The sequence below is a fragment of the Neoarius graeffei genome, chromosome 6 (assembly GCF_027579695.1).
Source record: "Neoarius graeffei isolate fNeoGra1 chromosome 6, fNeoGra1.pri, whole genome shotgun sequence".
In the NCBI taxonomy this organism is placed as follows: Eukaryota; Metazoa; Chordata; class Actinopteri; order Siluriformes; family Ariidae; genus Neoarius; species Neoarius graeffei.
The window spans coordinates 34,937,622-34,958,885 of record NC_083574.1 but is presented as its reverse complement, the minus strand read 5'-3'; the positions used below and the strand labels follow the sequence as shown (position 1 = coordinate 34,958,885).

At 40.4% G+C, this 21,264-nt stretch overlaps 1 protein-coding gene and 1 pseudogene across 1 annotated transcript; both read left to right on the top strand.

Moving 5' to 3' along the window:
- Window positions 1-4,286: 4,286 nt before the first annotated feature.
- LOC132887857 (E3 ubiquitin-protein ligase TRIM35-like) lies at window positions 4,287-13,218 on the top strand. Its single transcript, XM_060923595.1, has 6 exons — window positions 4,287-4,704; window positions 8,932-9,027; window positions 9,206-9,436; window positions 9,526-9,548; window positions 9,643-9,761; window positions 9,892-13,218. The coding sequence occupies exons 1-6, from the start codon at window positions 4,300-4,302 to the stop codon at window positions 10,434-10,436; spliced, it is 1,419 nt and encodes a 472-aa protein (XP_060779578.1). The 5' UTR covers window positions 4,287-4,299; the 3' UTR covers window positions 10,437-13,218.
- A 2,445-nt stretch (window positions 13,219-15,663) lies between these two features.
- LOC132887422 (E3 ubiquitin-protein ligase TRIM35-like) lies at window positions 15,664-20,860 on the top strand (annotated as a pseudogene).
- Window positions 20,861-21,264: the final 404 nt, after the last annotated feature.

The following is a 21,264-nucleotide window of genomic DNA, read 5'->3' as shown; positions in this document are numbered from 1 at the left end:
TGGAGCACCCGGAGGAAACCCACGCAGACATGGGGAGAACATGCAAACTCCACACAGAAAGGTCTTTGCCAGCCACTGGGTTCGAACCCAGAACCTTCTTGCTGTGAGGCGACCGTGCTAACCACTACACCACCGTGCTGCCAAATATGTACAATAGATGTATTTTTCTTGTGTACAAGATCTAGGCCAAAGTTCAGACAACGTCTAAGAAAAAGTCAAATGAGTACAAATGATCAGTATCTGTTACAATGCACATTTATCAAGTTATCTTGACAGTTAATCTGTTCTTTTCCACTCTAAAACTATGTCCCCTGTCAGCATTTTAAGCATGCCATGTTATTTGCACATAGGCTTGCAGATCAGCTTATACTACAATATAGTGTCTGTGACTAATTAGTACTCAGTGACAAGATAAAGTTAGTCAACAATCAAGATGTAAAAATAGCAATGAATGTGAAGTATTTAAGCCAGTTAGCACACACGAACTCCATGCACTCAAACTTTTATGGTGTTGATCTTGTACATTTTGTTCTGACTTAATATACATATTTAGGCACTGATTAAAGTGGACCTCGCAATGAGAGTATGAGCAAAATATTTGCAAGGGCACAAAATCAACCTGAATAGAATAATAATAATATTATAGCATATGAATGAACCATTGAATTGTGTACTGTAGTGTATTTCATGTCAATAAATTGCTACATTGTCTTGTGACAGTAATACCAATAATGAGATGCACATCACAGTTATGAACATATATTTATTCCTTTCTTTGACACTGCATGCCATGCGCCAGAAACAACACCACGACATTTATTATGGTGTGACTCTGCTGGGTGCCTGGTGGACAGCGATGAACCAGCACTTTCATTTTACATGATTACATTCAATAGTTACCATTGAATATTAGTGGACATAAGAACTAATCGATATCAATCCATTGTAGTTTTAGATTATCTAAAACTAAGGAAAGATGCTCATAATTGCTATTGAACTATACAATAATTATGTTTACATGAGTGTACAGAGTAAGAAATCATCTCATCTCATCTCATTATCTCTAGCCGCTTTATCCTTCTACAGGGTCGCAGGCAAGCTGGAGCCTATCCCAGCTGACTACGGGCGAAAGGCGGGGTACACCCTGGACAAGTCGCCAGGTCATCACAGGGCTGACACATAGACACAGACAACCATTCACACTCACATTCACACCTACGGTCAATTTAGAGTCACCAGTTAACCTAACCTGCATGTCTTTGGACTGTGGGGGAAACCGGAGTACCCGGAGGAAACCCACGCGGACACGGGGAGAACATGCAAACTCCACACAGAAAGGCCCTCGCCAGCCCCAGGGCTCGAACCCAGACCTTCTTGCTGTGAGGCGACAGCGCTAACCACTACACCACCGTGCCGCCAGTAAGAAATCATTCAGGCAAAAAAAACATGCAATGCAAAGATATGTTGCCTGGTATGAAAAAAACATTAGAGAAAAAAAACCTTTGGGGAAAAAAAACCTACTGAAAAACATCCTCCTCGAAGGAATGTGACGTATGAGCTCTGAGGGTTAGAGCTGCAATCTTGATCTTTCAAACTTCATACTGTATGCTAAACAGTTGACTGGTTACAATGGTCAATTGTCCAACAAGCCTGTGGACTAATAAAACTGTTTTAACTAGTTTTATACTAGTAGTTATTGACTGTGCACCTGATTTCCTCTGAATGGCCCAGTGGAGAGTTAAGTGGACATATGTGATATATATGTTTCCATTGGGTTATGTCAAAATGATGTAAATTCCTCCCTGCATCTCCCCGGCCTTAGCGGAAGTCTCCGGTGAGGAGCGCTGATTGTGAGGTCCCATACAATCGAAACTCTCAGGCATGTGGGGGAGGGGATTACCCACCAAGGCTGCACACAGTGTGTTAGTGTGAATACAGCAGTGCTTGAAAGTTTGTGAACCCTTTAGAATGTTCTATGTTTCTGCATAAATATGACCTAAAACATCATCAGATTTTCACACAAGTCCTAAAAGTAGATAAAGAGAACCCAGTTAAACAAATGAGACAAAAATATTATACTTGGTCATTTATTTATTGAGAAAAATGATCCAATATTACATATCTGTGAGTGGCAAAAGTATGTGAATCTTTGTTTTCAGTATCTGCTGTGACCCCTTTGTGCAGCAATAGCTGCAACTAAACGTTTCCGGTAACTGTTGATCAGTCCTGCACACCGGCTTGGAGGAATTTTAGCCCATTCCTCCATACAGAACAGCTTCAACTCTGGGATGTTGGTGGGTTTCCTCACATGAACTGCTCGCTTCAGGTCCTTCCACAACATTTCGATTGGATTAAGGTCAGGACTTTGACTTGGCCATTCCAAAACATTAACTTCTTTAACCATTCTTTGGTAGAACGACTTGTGTGATTAGGGTCATTGTCTTGCTGCATGACCCACCGTCTCTTGAGATTCAGTTCATGGACAGATGTCCTGACATTTTCCTTTAGAATTCACTGGTATAATTCAGAATTCATTGTTTCATCAATGATGGCAAGCCGTCCTGGCCCAGATGCAGCAAAACAGGCCCAAACCATGATACTACCACCACCATGTTTCACAGATGGGATAAGGTTCTTATGCTGAAATTCAGTGTTTTCCTTTCTCCAAACATAACGCTTCTCATTTAAACCAAAAAGTTATATTTTGGTCTCATCCATCCCCAAAACATTTTTCCAATAGCCTTCTGGCTTGTCCACATGATCTTTAGCAAACTGCAGATGAGCAGCAATGTTCTTTTTGGAGAGCAGTGGCTTTCTCTTTGCAACCCTGCCATGCACACCATTGTTGTTCAGTGTTCTCCTGATGGTGAACTCATGAACATTAACATTAGCCAATGTGAGAGACCTTCAGTTGCTTAGAAGTTACACTGGAGTCCTTTGTGACCTCGCCGACTATTACACACCTTGCTCTTGGAGTGATATTTGTTGTTCGACCATGTAATATTGTAATATTATTATGTAATATTGGATCATTTTCCTCAATAAATAAATGACCAAGTATAATATTTTTGTCTCATTTGTTTAACTGAGTTGTCTTTATCTACTTTTAGGACTTGTGTGAAAATCTGATGATGTTTTAGGTCATATTTATGCAGAAATATAGAAAATTCTATAAGGTTCACAAGCTTTCAGGCACCACTGTATGTAGCCTATGGGAAACGATAGTGTCTTGGATTAGCATGAGCATGTAGCCAACGGGAAACGAATAGTGTGTCGGATTAGCACTAATCCCATGTTTTGGAAAATCGAAAATGTTGTTTTGGGTCCCTCTGGGGTGTCACCAATCTATGTGCAAAGTATGGAGTATGTGCGTCCAGCCGTGTTGATTTGCATAAGTGAACAGACAGAGAGACAGATAGCCTTCCTCTAGTAGTATAGATGAAACTGTCATGAATATGTTCCGTAGAATGTGTTTGGAAATAATCCCACGTTATTTTTCAAAATGCAAATTAAAAATAAGCACTGGATAGAAATCCATCAATCATATGTAAATAAAGATACAAATTTCACTGTCCGGTGGTCAAGTGTTTATGAGATACATTGCCTTGCACTTATGATCAGGTACCATGTGGTGGTACACATATTTCGTTCCTATGTATAGACGTCATACATTCGCAAAAGCCATCAAAAATCAGGTCAATACATTCCCTTATTCTCTTAAGTATGGAGCTTCACTCTGCATGCTTTGCACACAGGGAACTCTGCTATAATGGATTTGACATGAGCGGGTATTATAAACTCAGCATTAGATTGGGCTGTACATAAAACCATCAAAACTGATATTCAAAAATATGCAGTGAAAATACATCATTAAATAATATCGTTCAATTATCGGGTAGAATTTGAAGTTAATGTCAGTGTATATAATTTGATATTTATTTTAGATAGATAGATAGATAGATAGATAGATAGATAGATAGATAGATAGATAGATAGATAGATAGATAGATAGATAGACACTTTATTCATCTCAAAGGAAATTAAGGAAATTACTTCCCACTCAAATAAAAACACAGTATTTCAAAAACTACTTGTCATGTATTGTGAATGTAATAGGTGGTAAAAGGGTATGTTAATGGTCCAGAAATCAAATAGCCAAAATGATTTGCATACTTCTGCCTTTTCATGTGCATATTTGTGTCCAACCAGTAGAACTGGTCACACTGGCTCCACCCCACAATATTTAGGATAAAACTCAGAAGAAGAGGCAGATCCTCAACTGTCTTTACATGTGACAACATGGATTCCAGACCCTCTCTAACGGAAGATGATTTCTCCTGTCCTGTGTGCTATGATGTCTTCAGGGAGCCTTTACTCCTGGCCTGCTCCCACAGTATCTGTAAGAGCTGCCTGTACACCTTCTGGCAGCAGCAAACAGCTCTAGAATGTCCTATCTGCAGGACCGTGTCCTCCACCCCTGAGCCTCCGGTCAACATCGTGCTGCACAACATGTGTGAAGCCATACTGAAGGAGCAGACCCGGCGGATGTCAGTTGAGATGGAGGGGCTCTGCAGTATCCACCATGAAGCTCTTACTCTGTTCTGTGTAAAGGATCAGAGGCCTCTCTGCACCAAGTGCAAAAACTCCAGATTACAAAGCAGGCAGTCTGTCTGCTCCATACAGGAAGCATCACAAGACCTCAAGGTATGGAATTAACTTCTCAGGATTAACATAATAAATGCATTACACATTTTGGAAATATTTACCTTGCTGGTTTAAGAGAACACTTGTTACTTTTCATCACAATGAGTAGTACTGTGTTTCTTAATATTAATGAGAATCTTACAAAATACACAGTGGCAGAATAATTAACCCATATAAGGTGTTCAGTTATGTTGAGTATTTTTCATCATCACAAGATGCACTATGTGCAAACTACTTCATTATGCATCAGGCACATTTCGTTGAGTGTTATTGAAATTGAATAATTATACTGCTACTTTATTACATTTCCCCCAAAAAATTACTTTTTAGTCCTAACATTTTTATTTAGGCCTTCAAAGTACTTACAAAGTCTCATCTTCTCTAATCTAATAGTCATACTTTTTATTCATATTTTGGTTTAAAGCATCCAATCAAACTCATCTCTCTCTCTCATACACACACACACATATATATATATATATATATATATATATATATATATATATATATATATATATATATATATATATATATATATATAGGCATTGAAAAAAGCCAGCCAATATTATTATTATTATTATTATTACACATACACATTCCTTTTGGGTGATCTTTCTCTTTCAAAATTGTGGTGGCCATGTTTGTTTACAAATTGTCACAGTGGCTCACAAGGGCGGAATTTGTACATCTCCAACGTGTGATGTCATGTTATCTTGACAATCATGCAATATTGTAAACCATATTCAACGCTCATTCTCCACTGGGGCAAGTGACGTAATACATGTAGGATAAGCAACATACGAACAATATTGCACGCTATCAAACCAAATTAATGAAACCCGCTAGAAGGAAATAGAATGCATGTTTTTATTCCATCTAAAAAGTGCCCTGTATGTTTAATAATTCTCGATATGTTACTCATGAGGAAATCGATGAATTGTTTTGATAAATTTGTGTACTTTGTTTGTGAATGTGTCTATATAATAAAAAGAACATCAAATATTAACTTGAAGATATGAAGTTTATTTTCTCATGTTGAAAAACTCGCATTTTTCATACAAAATACATCGCAGCTCTGAGTGACATATTTCCCAATATCTTCATTCTGATGACGTCACTCCCAGTGTTTTCACACTGACTGAACACATATTGTCAAAAAAGGCGAACCAGTTCAAAATTAAAATTCTTTTGATTAACTTGCATTTTTTTTTGTGGATGTGTCCATATAATACAAAGAACATTATACAGTGGCACGAAGATATGACATTTATCTTCTTGTGTTGAAAAAATATACATTCACCACTCGAAGATAAACTTCATATCTTTGCACAACCATGTAATGTTCTCTCTCTCTCTCATATACAGTGCCTTGCAAAAGTATTCATACCCCTTGAACTTTTTCACATTTTTCCACCTTACAACCACAAACTTAAAAGTTTTTTACTGAGATTTTATGTGATAGACCAACACAGAGTAGCACATAATTGTGAAGTGAAATGAAAATGATGAATGGTCTTCAAAATTTTAAACAAATAAAAATCTGAAAAATGTGGTGTGCATTAGTATTCAGCCCCCTGTACTCTGATACCTCTAAATACAATCCAGTGCAATCAATTGCCTTCAGAAGTCATCTAATTAGTTAATAGAGTCCTACTGTGTGTAATTTACTCTCAGCATAAATACACTTGTTCTGTGAAGGCCTCAGTGGTTTGTTAGAGAACACTGAAGAACAAACAGCATCATGAAGACCAAAGAACTCACCAGACAGGTCAGGGATAAAGTTCTGGAGAAGTTTAAAGCAGGGTTAGGTTATAAAAAAATATCCAAAGCTCTGAACATCTCAAGAAGCACTGTTCAATCCATCATTCAAAAATGGAAAAAGTATGGCACAACTGCAAACCTACCAAGACATGGCCGTCCACCTAAACTGACAGAGTGAGCAAGGAGAGCACTGGTCAGAGAAGCAGCCAAGAGGCCCATGATCACTCTGGAGGAGCTGCAGAAATCCACAGCTCAGGTGAGAGAATCTGTGCACAGGACAGTCGTACACTCCACAAATCTGGCCTTTTTGGAAGAGTGGCAAGAAGAAAGCCATTGTTGAAAGACAGGCATAAGAAGCCATGTAGGGGACACAGCAAACATGTGGAAGAAGGTGCTTTGGTCAGATGAGACCAAAGTTGAACTTTTTGACCTAAATGCAAAGCGCTATGTGTGGCGGAAAACTAACACTGCTCATCACCCTGCACACACCATCCCCACTGTGAAACATGGTAGTGGCAGCATCATGCTATGGGGATGCTTTTCTTCAGCAGGGACAGGGAAGCTGGATGGAGCTAAATACAGGGCAATCCTGGAAGAAAACCTGTTGGAGGCTGCAAAAGACTTGAGACTGGGAAGGAGATTCACCTTCCAGCAAGACAATAACCCTAAACATACAGCCAGAGCTACAATGGAATGGTTTAGATCAAAGAATATTCATGTGTTAGAATGGCCCAGTCAAAGTCCAGACCTAAATCCCATTGAGCATCTGTGGCAAGACTTGAAAATTGCTGTTCACAGACGCTCTCCATCCAATCTGGCTGAGCTTGAGCTATTTTGCAAAGAAGAATGGGCAAAAATTTCAGTGTCTAGATGTACAAAGCTGGTAGAGACATACCACAAAAGACTTGCAGCTGTAATTGCAGCAAAAGGTGGCTCTACAATGTATTGACGCAGGGGGGCTGAATACTAATGCACATCACATTTTTCAGATTTTTATTTGTTTAAAATTTTGAAGACCATTCATCATTTTCGTTTCACTTCACAATTATGTGCTACTCTGTGTTGGTCTATCACATAAAATCTCAATAAAAAACTTAAGTTCGTGGTTGTAAGGTGGAAAAATGTGAAAAAGTTCAAGGGGTATGAATACTTTTGCAAGGCACTGTGTATATATATATATATATATATATAATATGTCTGGGCGGCACGGTGGTGTAGTGGTTAGCGCTGTCGCCTCACAGCAAGAAGGTCCTGGGTTCGAGCCCCGGGGCCGGCGAGGGCCTTTCTGTGTGGAGTTTGCATGTTCTCCCCGTGTCCGCGTGGGTTTCCTCCGGGTGCTCCGGTTTCCCCCACAGTCCAAAGACTGCAGGTTAGGTTAACTGGTGACTCTAAATTGACCGTAGGTGTGAATGTGAGTGTGAATGGTTGTCTGTGTCTATGTGTCAGCCCTGTGATGACCTGGTGACTTGTCCAGGGTGTACCCCGCCTTTCGCCCGTGGTCGGCTGGGATGGGCTCCAGCTTGCCTGCGACCCTGTAGAAGGATAAAGCGGCTAGAGATAATGAATGAATGAATGAATGAATGAATGGGTCTGTCTCAGAAACTGGGTACTGTGGGGGTACCCCACTAAATATACTCACAGTCAATAAACTATACGGTTTTGAATGGTGATGTTCGTTTGAATTTGAAATATAATGATGAAAGAAATAATACAGATAAAACTAAATCTTTGATGTGAATATTCATAATTTGGCAAAAATTCTGCAAATTTGTGGAAAAATGGTGGCTTGATCTGGGACATGATAAATGGTTGACTACATCGCATTCCCTTAAAAAGGTTGTAGTCCACTGAAAAGTCTACAGTTATCACTAATTGTATTTAAAGTTGTAACTTTATACACGGGCGGCACGGTGGTGTAGTGGTTAGCGCTGTCGCCTCACAGCAAGAAGGTCCGGGTTCGAGCCCCGTGGCCGGCGAGGGCCTTTCTGTGCGGAGTTTGCATGTTCTCCCCGTGTCCGCGTGGTTTTCCTCCGGGTGCTCCGGTTTCCCCCACAATCCAAAGACATGCAGGTTAGGTTAACTGGTGACTCTAAATTGACCGTAGGTGCGAATGTGAGTGTGAATGGTTGTCTGTGTCTATGTGTCAGCCCTGTGATGACCTGGCGACTTGTCCAGGGTGTACCCCGCCTTTCGCCCGTAGTCAGCTGGGATAGGCTCCAGCTTGCCTGCGACCCTGTAGAACAGGATAAAGCGGCTACAGATAATGAGATGAGATGAGAACTTTATACACCTAAGGATTGGTGCGCTCACAGAATAATCATAACCGTAATAAAACATCATGCAAAATATTGGTCATTATGTGTATATGCATTTCCTACATACACAGACAGTATGCTACTGATATACAAGCCATCACAAGATCTTATGTACAAAGTAATACAGTATTTCCTTGTTCCCCCCTTGCAGCAGGTTCTCCGGATGAAACTGAAGCCCTTAAATGAGAAGCTTAAAATATATGAGGCCTTCAAACAATCCTGTATTAACACTAGAGAGCACATTAAGGTGAGGACTAAAATGACTTCAAGGGTCTTTTACGTATTTCAGTCAGACATCTCCACCAACTAGGACAGCATTGAGAGTGGCTGACAAATTAGGCTGAGCTACACTTGGTTACAATCTTCCCCTGTAAGTTGTACATGATAAACTGACAACTGAGTATATATACTGTATATCTCTTTAGAAGCAGGGCCAAAACACAGAGGCAATGATCAGGAGGGAATTTGAAAAACTTCACCAGTTTCTCTGGGATGAAGAGGAGGCCCGAATAGCTGAACTGAAAGAGGAAGAGGAACAGCGAAGTCAGATAATGAAGAAAAAGATTGACAAAATCACAATTCAAATATTCAATGTTATGGACACCATCAATGCTATTGAGAAACAGCTACAAGGAGAAGATTTGCCATTTCTGCTGGTAAATGAACAACTACTTGTTCAATCATAGTACTGTTCATTTGTTCTTCTGGCAAAACTAACACTGAATTTATATTTCTTGATTTGCAGAACTACAACACTTCACTTGAAAGGTGAGACAATCAGACTTTTTTTGGTCTCATCGGTTATTTTCACACCAAACTAACTGCACTCCAGGCCTTTCTAAATTTCTGAATGCTCTTCTAGAACTCAAGCCAAACTAGAAAATCCAGAGAAATTATCTGGAGTTCTGATTAATGTAGCAAAGCATCTGAGCAACCTGAGCTACCAAGTGTCAGAGAAGATGCACAGCTTTGTTCAATACAGTGAGTACTCAGCATGATACACTAAAAATGTGAAAGTATTACTGTTTTCATTTTTTTAAATAGTTCTCAAAAGTTCATTAAAAATGATCCTACATCAGTTTCACCATCTCTGTTTCCTTTCTCACTTCAGCCCCTGTTGCACTAGACCCCAACACTGCCCACGCTGGCCTCATAGTCTCTGATGATCTGATCACGATGGCGTATAAAGGCGAGCTTCAGCCACTTCCTGATAACTCAGAGAGGTTTGAGGGTTTTGTGAGTGTCATCGGCTCTGAGGGCTTTGATTCAGGCACACACTGCTGGGATGTCGAGGTTGGAGACAACACAGCTTGGGCTGTTGGAATCATCTCAGAGTCTGTGTATGAGCACAAAGAAAATCTCTCACGGTTTGGTTTGTGGTATGTTGGCTTCTGCAATGACAAATATGGTAAAGGATATTCACCTGAGACACGAACATTGTTGCGGGTTAGTGAGAAGATCAAGAGGATCAGGGTTCAGGTGGACTTTAACAAGGGCAAGGTGATCTTCACTGACTCAGCCCATAACACCTGTCTGCACATCTTCAAACAATCTTTTAAGGAGAAAGTTTTTCCTTACTTTTACAGTCACTGCAAACTCCATCCTCTGAGAATATTACCAGTCAAGTCCTCAATCCCCAATCAGATGGACAGTTAGATAATGTAGACCAGACAGCACTAAACTCAGGCAGAATTTTATAATGTTGTCTAAATGGTATTTTACCCCCAGTATTATTATGTACGTTACAGATGAACAGATGATTCCTTACAAAAAAAAGAAAATTTCTGTGTGTGTGTGTGTGTGTGTGTGAGAGAGAGAGAGAGAGAGAGAGAGACTGGCAGTTTACGTGAAGGTGAATTCTCCTACCTTGCATACAGTGAATGATATACATTGGGGTCTTGCCTGAGTATTCACTCCCATTGGTGTGAAATCCTTGAATTAGTTCTTTTGGAAAGTAACATGATTACACCATCAAAATTTTAATATTAAAGAATTGCATATTCTTTATTAACACATGTTGTCTTTAGCTTAGTTTATGGCCCTAGTTCTTTTCTGCAAAATGTTCAATTTAATTACCATCCACAAAACCATTTTAACTTGTAATTTGAATTCTAAACTTATTTGGTGGGCCAGATTATAGCCTTTATCAGGTCAGTCAAATACCTATTAACTTAATAATTTACTCAGATATTATGTTTAATTAGTATGTTTACTCTTTTATTTTACTTACTTTAACTTTACTGCTTGTAAACTTATTGTTTTTAATATTGTGATGTGTGTGCATAGATAGATAGATACGTGTGTGTGTGTGTGTGTGTGTGTGTGTGTGTGTGTGTGTGTGTGTGTGTGTGTATACGTATGTATGTATGTCAGCCCTGCAATAACCTGGTGACTTGTCCAGGGTGTACCCCGCCCAGGGGCGCCGCCAGAAATTTTGGGCCCCATGAAAGATTAGAATTTTGGGCCCCCCAACTTTGCCCACCCTCGTCACAATTGCACTATTGTCATTATTTGACTTTTGATAGCCCATGGACCTTGAGTTTGTGACTTTGTTATTACATTTTATATATTAACCTACCAGGGACTAGATGAAAACTGGTCAGTGACTAATTCTGGTGCATTTACAATCACAAATGAAAATTCAAGATTTTGCCACATGCCTTCTTGTGCTAGGACAATTGGTAGTGAAATGTGTGATGTGACACGTTCTAAACCAATGGTTTAGAACGTGTGAACATTCCACACATGTAACCATGTCAAACACTTGACTGGTGTCCGTTATTAGCAACACTTTAATCTAGCAAACTGTATATGGCGCTCGCTCATTAAAAACTTCAATCCTAAAGCATTTATGGGTTGTATTGCTGCTTACCTCCTTCTCCAAAGGGGGGTTCAGTGGTTTGGTAGGGCGGAGGTCCCCCTGAGGCTGAATCTGTGCATATTTAGGGCACCCCATTAGTTATGAAACTGGTTATTAGCACTAGTTATTAGCACCAGCATAACGTAATATTTCATCTTGTTTATCACACAAGTCAGTTCAGTTATTAAAATGGAAAAAATGTCACTGTACAAACTGTAAAAGTGTTCTCTTGATAGGCTAATCCAACCACGTAACGTAGCTATCGCTCACATGTGTGTTCAAAATACTAGTGAATGGTAAATGAACAGTATGAACGTGGCACGTTCATACTGTTCATTTACCATTCGCTAGTATTTTGAACACACATGTGAGCGATAGCTACCTTTCTTTGGGAAAAACTGAGTGACCAGTTGCCTGCCTCTCTGGTCCCTCTCAGCTTTCAGCTGCCTTTCTTTACGTTTTTGACAGCCACTCTTCATATTTAGCGATCATAGACTGTACGCACTCCACTGCTGGCTGGCTGGCTGCTGCACCGCGACACAGCAATCACGCTTCTACCAGAACTGGACCGTACCATTTCGCAAAAGGGGGAGGGTTAAATGACAATATGTTGAAGAACTCAAGAAATAGACAACCTTGTTCAAATAGCTCATTTTACCAGATGTAATATTGCATTGTTGTTATTTCAAAAGTCTTATTAAAATCATTAAAAGCATATTATCAGCCCCTTAAAGGGCCCCATGGCAGTGCTGAGCCCCTAGAATTGTTCTAACCTTTTCCCCCCTGGCGGCGCCCATGACCCCACCTCTCGCCCATAGTCAGCTGGGATAGGCTCCAGCTTGCCTGCGACCCTGTAGAACAGGATAAGCGGCTACAGATAATGGATGGATGGATGTTAAATGGGGGAGGGCCAATTATAAGCCATTTAGGTTTCCTCCCCTCCCCCAGCATGTACTTTTACTTGTATTGTTTTTTTTTTTTAGCATGTGCGAATAAAATAAATAAATAAATAAATAAATAAAGTTGCAGCCCAGTAGCTGTGTGATTCACACCCTTGATTTAGTGACCAAGTAGGTCACTTGAAAATCATTATTGAGTGTTTCCAAAAGTTGGGATATTCTTGTTGCTCTGAAGTAACTGCAAGTAAAAATAAAGAACATTACTGTGGTGTGGGAACTATGTTTAAGCCCGAGACCAACTCTACTGCTGTAAATCTGATTAACGATGCATTCAATAATCTAATCAGACTTATTTATTTTATTTCTGTCTTCCTTGGTTTATCTGTATGTATGTCTGTGCCTTTGTTTGAACAAATATAAAACTGGATATGTTTGTATTCTCAGATGCTGTGTAAATATAATGTGATGTCCCAATAAAACAAATTTACATTAAAAAAAATCTAATCAAACAAATTATTTTCAAGTTGAAGACAAATCATTCAGTTTTCAATTAAGTGTCTTGTTATTGTAAGCTTTACATTATTTTGCCTTGTGTGGAGCAGTCATTGATTGTGACATAACTTGTAAATTACTAACTGTGCTCGGCTATTTCTTCTTGAATAAAGTGCTGAAGTCGATATTTGTTATCGTCTTTGTGTTTTTAGTTGGTACAATGTCAGTCAATGTGACTGATAATGTGACTGCTGATAGAAGTAGCATGTATAGTACTACACTTTCTGCTCAGATTCAGTCAAATGCTACGGGAAGTGCGGTGATGAAGTGGTTAGCACGGTTGCCTCACAGCAAGAAGGTTCTGGGTTTGAGCCCAGCGGCCTGCGGGGGCCTTTCTGTGTGGAGTTTGCATGTTCTACCCGTGTCTGTGTGGGTTTCCTCTGGGTGCTCTGGTTTAGGATAATATGGGATGAGGCACCTACAGTAACTCCTTTAAAACTGGGACAGCGCTTCACAGTACAGATGGAATGGTACCCAAAAGATACCATAAAAGTAACCCAAGAGCTTCATCAAGCAAAGAAATGAAATGTTCTCTACCCAACTGAGCATGCCTTTCACTTACTGAAGACAAAACTGAGGACAGAAAGACCCACAAGCAAGCAGTAACTGAAGGTGGCTGCAGAAAGGCCTGGCAAAGCATCTCAAGGGAAGAAACTCAGCATTTGATGATGTCCAAGGCTTCTAGACTTCAGGTGGTCTTTGACTGCAAAGGATTTGCATCAAAGTATTGAAAATAATCCTTATATTTACAGTCATGTTGGTTTGTCCAATTACTTTTGAGCCTGTGAAAATGAAGAGACTATGTAAAACATGGCTGTAATTCCTAAACGGTTAATTAAACCCCTTGAATTAAAGATGAAAGTCTGCACTTTAGTCAGATTTTCATTGCTTCTTTTCAAATCCATAGTGCTGGTGTACAGAGGCAAAATAAAAAAATTAAAAAAATAATTTTAAAAAAGTGTCACTGTTCAAATACATTACCGTTCAAAAGTTTGGGGTCACCCAGACAATTTTGTGTTTTCCATGAAAACTCACACTTTTATTTACCACCATAAGTTGTAAAATGAATAGAAAATATAGTCAAGACATTTTTCTGACCATTTTGAGCATTTAATCGACCCCACAAATGTGATGCTCCAGAAACTCAATCTGCTCAAAGGAAGGTCAGTTTTATAGCTTCTCTAAAGAGCTCAACTGTTTTCAGCTGTGCTAACATGATTGTACAAGGGTTTTCTAATCATCCATTAGTCTTCTGAGGCAATGAGCAAACACATTGTACCATTAGAACACTGGAGTGAGAGTTGCTGGAAATGGGCCTCTATACACCTATGGAGATATTGCACCAAAAACCAGACATTTGCAGCTAGAATAGTCATTTACCACATTAGCAATGTATAGAGTGTATTTCTGATTAGTTTAAAGTGATCTTCATTGAAAAGAACAGTGCATTTCTTTCAAAAATAAGGAAATTTCAAAGTGACCCCAAACTTTTGAACGGTAGTGTACTTATGGATCTGACTGTATCTGCTCTTTAATATTGCCACTATTATAAAAATATCTGTTAATTCACACACTTGAACGGATGTCACACATTAACAACTGTAGCTTTTAGTTGGCATTTTAGACGTGGACAAAAAGATATATTTTTATACACTAAGTCATGAATTGAATCTTATCAGATTCTACTTACCCAAATCAGATAATGCAGAATTGTTTACAGAAATGAAGCCTTATAAACTCAGTAATTATGAATTCCTACATCTATTATGTAAGCAGACTTACTCTTAATTCAGTACAATATCTTGGCCAACGTTCAGGCAACATTTGAGCAAAGGTACAGGGTGTAGAAATGATTTATTATTATTATTATTATTGCAATGTTCATTTACCAAGTTACCTTGACAATTTATCTCACTGTTCCATTCTCAAAATATGTCCCCTGTCAACATTTGGTGCATGCCATAACATCCACACGTAGGCTTCCAGAGCTGCTGATACAGAAACGTTGTTGTATGTGATCTTAAATGTGATTCTTTACAAACTATGACATGAAAGAATCAAAAACAACACTTACAGGATTTAAAGAAAAGGGATCTGAAGTACTCTAGCATGTTCCTTTAAACAAACTTAACATTGAGACTGGAAAGAGACACTTCTGGAATTGAGCGATCACATTCTATTATAGGTTTATGATGATACATGAAGTTGCTTTTACTTTGATGAACTGAAAATAAATGTTATTTAAATTCAATTTTTATTAATTAAATTACTTACATTTTGGTTAGACCTTTATGAATTCAAGCATCAAGTTGATTTAAATATTTGAGTTGTTTTTTTTTTTCAAGGATGCCATTTTAATCTTTTCCTGAAATTTTTTTTTAACAGACAGATGTAAGATGAATCTAATGGCTGGCTAAGCAATAGTTAGAAAAACACAGAACAAAATTCTCTCTCTCTGTGTCCCTGTTGTGACAGTTCACACCAGCTCCACCCTACAGCTCTATATATTTAGGATAAACCTCAGAACGCTACCAGGGAAGACACATGCTTGACTATCTCCACATGTGACAACATGGATTCCAGACCCTCTCTAAGGGAAGATGATTTCTCCTCTCCAATGTGCAGTGATGTCTTCAGGGAGCCTTTTTACTCCTGGCCTGCTCCCACAGTATCTGTAAGAGCTTCCTGTACACCTTCTGGCAGCAGCAAGCAGCTCTAGAATGTCCTATCTGCAGGACCGTGTCCTCCACCCCTGAGCCTCCGGTCAACATTGTGCTGCACAACATGTGTGAAGCCATACTGAAGGAGCAGACCCGGCGGATGTCAGCGGAGATGGAGGGGCTCTGCAGTATCCACCATGAAGCTCTTACTCTGTTCTGTGTAAAGGATCAGTTGGCCTCTCTGCATCAAGTGCAAAAACTCCAGATTACATAGCAGGTACTCTGTCTGCTCCATACAGGAAGCATCACAAGACCTCAAGGTACTGTATGGAGATAGTTCAGCATGTTAAGTTCTTCTTCTTTCAGCTGTTCTCATGAGGGGTCACCACAGCGGATAATGTCCCTCCATCTCCTTCTGTCCTCTGTATCTTTTTCTGTAGCACCAACCATCCTCATGTCCTCCTTCACCACATCCATAAATCTCATCTTTGGTCTTCCTCTTTTCCTTCTACCTGGCAACTCCATCTCCAGCATTCTTTTCCCCATATATTTTCATTATCCACATCATTGATTAGGCATGAGATTTACGCCAGATGCCCTTCCTGATGCCCTTCTTGCATCTTTAGTTTTTAATCAGAATGATTGTCATTTTCAAATTGCTAATGTTTTAGAGCAAATAGATGAACTTCCATTATGTTTAAAGAAAGATTTTTTTGTGGTGCTTATGATCCCCTGGAGTGCAAAGTCCTGTCAAACGGGTCCTCCCAGATTTTTTACTTTTCTTCCTTGCTAATGGAAATACAAAAAGATCTTTTGATAGCATAATTTACCTGAAAGTCTTCCACAATGTAGATGTTCATATATTTGAGACATAGTAGAAATACACCGTATTTATTAATTTTTTTTTGTAGCAGTTCCTTGTTCCCCCTTGCAGCAGGCACTTAAGATGAAACTGTAGCCGTTGCATGAGAAGATTAAAATCTACGAGGACTTCAAACAATCCTGTATTAATACTGGAGAGGACATTAAGGTGAAGACCAAGAGTACTTCAGTACATATTCTGTTATATTTTGATAAAGATATTTACTTCTACTCAGTATTTCTCTCTCCAGAAGCAGAGCCAACACACAGAGGCACTGATCAGGGAGGAATTCAAGAAGTTTCACCAGTTTCTCTGGGATGAAGAGGAGGCCCAAATAGCTGAACTGAAAGAGGAAGAGGAACAGTGAAGTCAGACAATGAAGAAAAAGATTGACAAAATCACAATTCAAATATCCAGTATCTTTGACACCATCAATGCTATTAAGAAACAGCTACAAGGAGAAGATTTGCCATTTCTGCTGGTAAATGAACAACTACTTGTTCAATCATAGTACTGTTCATTTGTTCTTCTGGCAAAACTAACACTGAATTTATATTTCTTGATTTGCAGAAGGGCGGCACGGTGGTGTAGTGGTTAGCACTGTCGCCTCACAGCAAGAAGGTCCGGGTTCGAGCCCCGTGGCCGGCGAGGGCCTTTCTGTGTGGAGTTTGCATGTTCTCCCCGTGTCCGCGTGGGTTTCCTCCGGGTGCTCCGGTTTCCCCCACAGTCCAAAGACATGCAGGTTAAGTTAACTGGTGACTCTAAATTGACCGTAGGTGTGAATGTGAGTGTGAATGGTTGTGTGTGTCTATGTGTCAGCCCTGTGATGACCTGGCGACTTGTCCAGGGTGTACCCCACCTTTCACCCGTAGTCAGCTGGGATAGGCTCCAGCTTGCCTGCGACCCTGTAGAACAGGATAAAGCGGCTAGAGATAATGAGATGAGATGATTTGCAGAACTACAACACTTCACTTGAAAGGTGAGACAATCAGACTTTTTTTGTCTCATCAGTTATTCTCACACCAAACTAACTGCACTCCAGGCCTTTCTAAATTTCTGAATGCTCTTCTAGAACTCAAGCCAAACTAGAAAATCCAGAGAAATTATCTGGAGTTCTGATTAATGTAGCAAAGCATCTGAGCAACCTGAGCTACCAAGCGTAAGAGAAGATGGACAGCTTTGTTCAATACAGTGAGTACTAAATGTCTCATCTCATCTCATCTCATTATCTCTAGCCGCTTTATCCTGTTTTACAGGGTCGCAGGCAAGCTGGAGCCTATCCCAGCTGACTACGGGCGAAAGGCGGGGTACACCCTGGACAAGTCGCCAGGTCATCGCAGGGCTGACACATAGACACAGACAACCATTCACACTCACATTCACACCTACGGTCAATTTAGAGTCACCAGTTAACCTAACCTGCATGTCTTTGGACTGTGGGGGAAACCGGAGCACCCGGAGGAAACCCACGCGGACACAGGGAGAACATGCAAACTTCACACAGAAAGGCCCTCGCCGGCCACGGGGCTTGAACCAGGACCTTCTTGCTGTGAGGCGACAGCGCTAACCACTACACCACCCTGCCGCCCAGTACTAAATGTGTTGCATTAAAAATGCTTTTAAAAATTCTTTTTTTTTCAGTTTTCTGAAGTAGCTCAAGCAAATTTGCCTAAAAATATATAGTATATAGCTTTTCTTACAACTCTTTTTCTAAAATTCTCTTTTAACCTCTCTCTGTTTCTAGCCCCTGTGGTGTTTGACCCCAACACTGTCCATGCTGGCCACGTAGTCTCTGATGATCTGATCACGGTGGCGTATAAAGGCGAGCTTCAGCAGCTTCCTGATAACTCAGAGAGGTTTGAGGGTTTTGTGAGTGTCATCGGCTCTGAGCGGTTTAATTCAGGCACACACTGCTGGGATGTCGAGGTTGGAGACAACACAGCTTGGGCCATTGGAGTCATCTCAGAGTCTGTGTATGAGCACAAAGAAAATCTCTCACAGTTTGGTTTGTGGTATATTGGCTTCTGCAATGACAAATATAATAAAGGATATGCACCTGAGATCCTGACGTTGTTGCGGGTTAGTGAGAAGATCAAGAGGATCAGGGTTCAGGTGGACTTTAACAAGGGCAAGGTGATCTTCACTGACTCAGCTCGTAACATCTGTCTGCACATCTTCAAACAATCTTTTAGGGAGAGAATTTTTCCTTACTTTTACAGTCACTGAAAACTCCATCCTCTGAGAATATTAGAGTAGAGTGGGGTAATACACCCCCATGGGGTAATACGCCCCCGGCCTGTTTTACCCAAAATAACCACCAGATGGCGCAAAGTTACATTTCTATTGTTGCTATGGACTGGCTTGACAACAGGGATATACAAATATCCACTGTGGATTGCATATCAGCAATGCAGCGGAGAGAAATCAAATTTCATGGTAAGTGATATAATTTTCAGATATCAGTAAAACTGTATTTAGATAGCTGCTATTTCGTCAGATATCACAGCTGTGTATGTGGTATGAGTAGACAAGTCAGTACGTTAAAAAAAATACATTAGGTATAAAAAGTTGAATCACATTTTGAAAGTAAGACCCTTTTTTGTAAAAGTGTAGTCTGTGGGGTAAAACGCCCCCTTAATGGCGGGGTAAATGGCCCCCAGGGGGCATCGTTTCCTTTTATCATAATTACTGTATTTCATACATTTCTGAATATCAGATACATAGTTTTTAATAACATCTCGCTTACCTGGTTGAGTAAAGCAAGTAATTTGAACTTCATATTAAAAATAATTGAAATAAAAAAAAAATTGAAATTAAAATGTGAAATATAATAAAATAATGCATCTATTCATTAATTCAGGGATATTTTCTTGTTTCTTTCACATTATAGGCTTAAGTAAACACTTTTGCTATCCAAACAGCTTTTTTTGAGTGAGGGGGCCTATTGCCCCACCTCAGGGGGCCTTTTATCCCACTGGGGGGGGTAAAAGGCCCCCTTGGCACAATGTTCTCATCTCATCTCATTATCTCTAGCTGCTTTATCCTGTTCTACAGGGTCGCAGGCAAACTGGAGCCTATCCCAGCTGACTATGGGCGAAAGGTGGGGTACACCCTGAACAAGTCGCCAGGTCATCGCAGGGCTGACACATAGACACAGACAACCATTCACACTCACATTCACACCTACGGTCAATTTAGAGTCACCAGTTAACCTAACCTGCATGTCTTTGGACTGTGGGGGAAACCGGAGCACCCGGAGGAAACCCACATGGACACGGGGAGAACATGCAAACTCCACACAGAAAGGCCCTCGCCGGCCACGGGGCTCGAACCCGGACCTTCTTGCTGTGAGGCGACAGCGCTAACCACTACACCGCCGTGCCGCCTGGCACAATGTTTGTTTTTGTTAAAAAAAAAAAATTAAGTATTAACTTTAGGCAAACTTTAGGTGGCATTATTGTTCATGTCACTGTTGTCAAAAACTATGATTAAAACTAAACACATGGTTCATTTCAACTTGGAGAAAAACTGAATTTTCCTTAGGCAGCTGGGCCATAGAAGGTTCACGCTGCACGCTGCATGCTGCACGCTATACGCGTGTAAAGAAAAGTGGACAAACGTAGCATGATTTGCTCTGGGCCATAGAACGGCGTTCACGTTGCACGCTGCACACTGCACACTTCACGCGTGAAGCGAGAAATGAACATGCACACTTTTTTCTAGGCGTGAAGATGGAAATTCCAGTCAATGCATGCACGACCCCAAGGTCACCGCCGCGCCAGCCAATCAGAACGGGTCTAGGGAGATAAAATGGACGACTACCGAGAAAAGTTGATCGAGTTTGTTCGAGAAAGGCCCCTGCTATGGGATCCGCGTGTGGTGGATTATAAAGACAGGGACCAGAAGGCACAAGTTTGAGAGGACTTGAATGAGCGTGTGAAATCACCGACAGGTATGTGTTATAGTCTTCGGGCATGTGCCGTCAAAAAGCACTGGGCTATCGTTTTGATTTTGATATCATTGTTTTAGTCGTCATCCGAAGAGTCCATATTGTTGGTTACTCGGTCAAAGTAGAACAGACGCAACACGTGAACATCCAAGCATGAAGTTTAATGGCCCAGGGTCCGGTTCTTCACGTGAACGTGTAGCGTGCAGCGTGAACCTTCTATGGCCCAGCTGCCTTAAGGGGGGCTTTTTCCCCCACTCTATCAGTAAAATCCTCAGTGACCATTCAGATGGACAGTTAGATAATACCAGACACAGTGACTGAACTCAGGCTAAATAATAGCTTTTAGCAGTGGTGGCTCAGCGCTTAATGTCCTGGCTTCTTACTCAAAATGTTATGAGCTTAAATCCCTGAATTGCCAGTTTACCACTGATTGGTCCTTAAGCAAGACCCATAATCCCTGCCAGATATGCTGCACCATGGCCATCTCTAGTTTTCTAACAGTACCATATTTTGCTGTGCTGTACAAACATGTATATGCGACCCAAATGAATAAATAAATAGGGGACTAAAAAATGTAATGATTATAGAACAATAGAAAAGACATGGACATTTGTGGAGCTAATAGCTGTTTTGAAGTAGTGTACCAGTGCAAGTTATCACATTCAATAATAAAGCAAGCCATGAGAGGGTGAACATTATATT

Excerpts from the sequence above, each read along its gene's own strand:
- LOC132887857 (XM_060923595.1), top strand. The coding sequence starts at position 4,300 with ATGGATTCCAGACCCTCTCTAACGGAAGATGATTTCTCCTGTCCTGTG. Across the intron at positions 4,705-8,931 it reads AAGCATCACAAGACCTCAAG|CAGGTTCTCCGGATGAAACT; the intron begins GTATGGAATTAA and ends CCCCCCTTGCAG. Across the intron at positions 9,762-9,891 it reads GCACAGCTTTGTTCAATACA|CCCCTGTTGCACTAGACCCC; the intron begins GTGAGTACTCAG and ends TTCTCACTTCAG.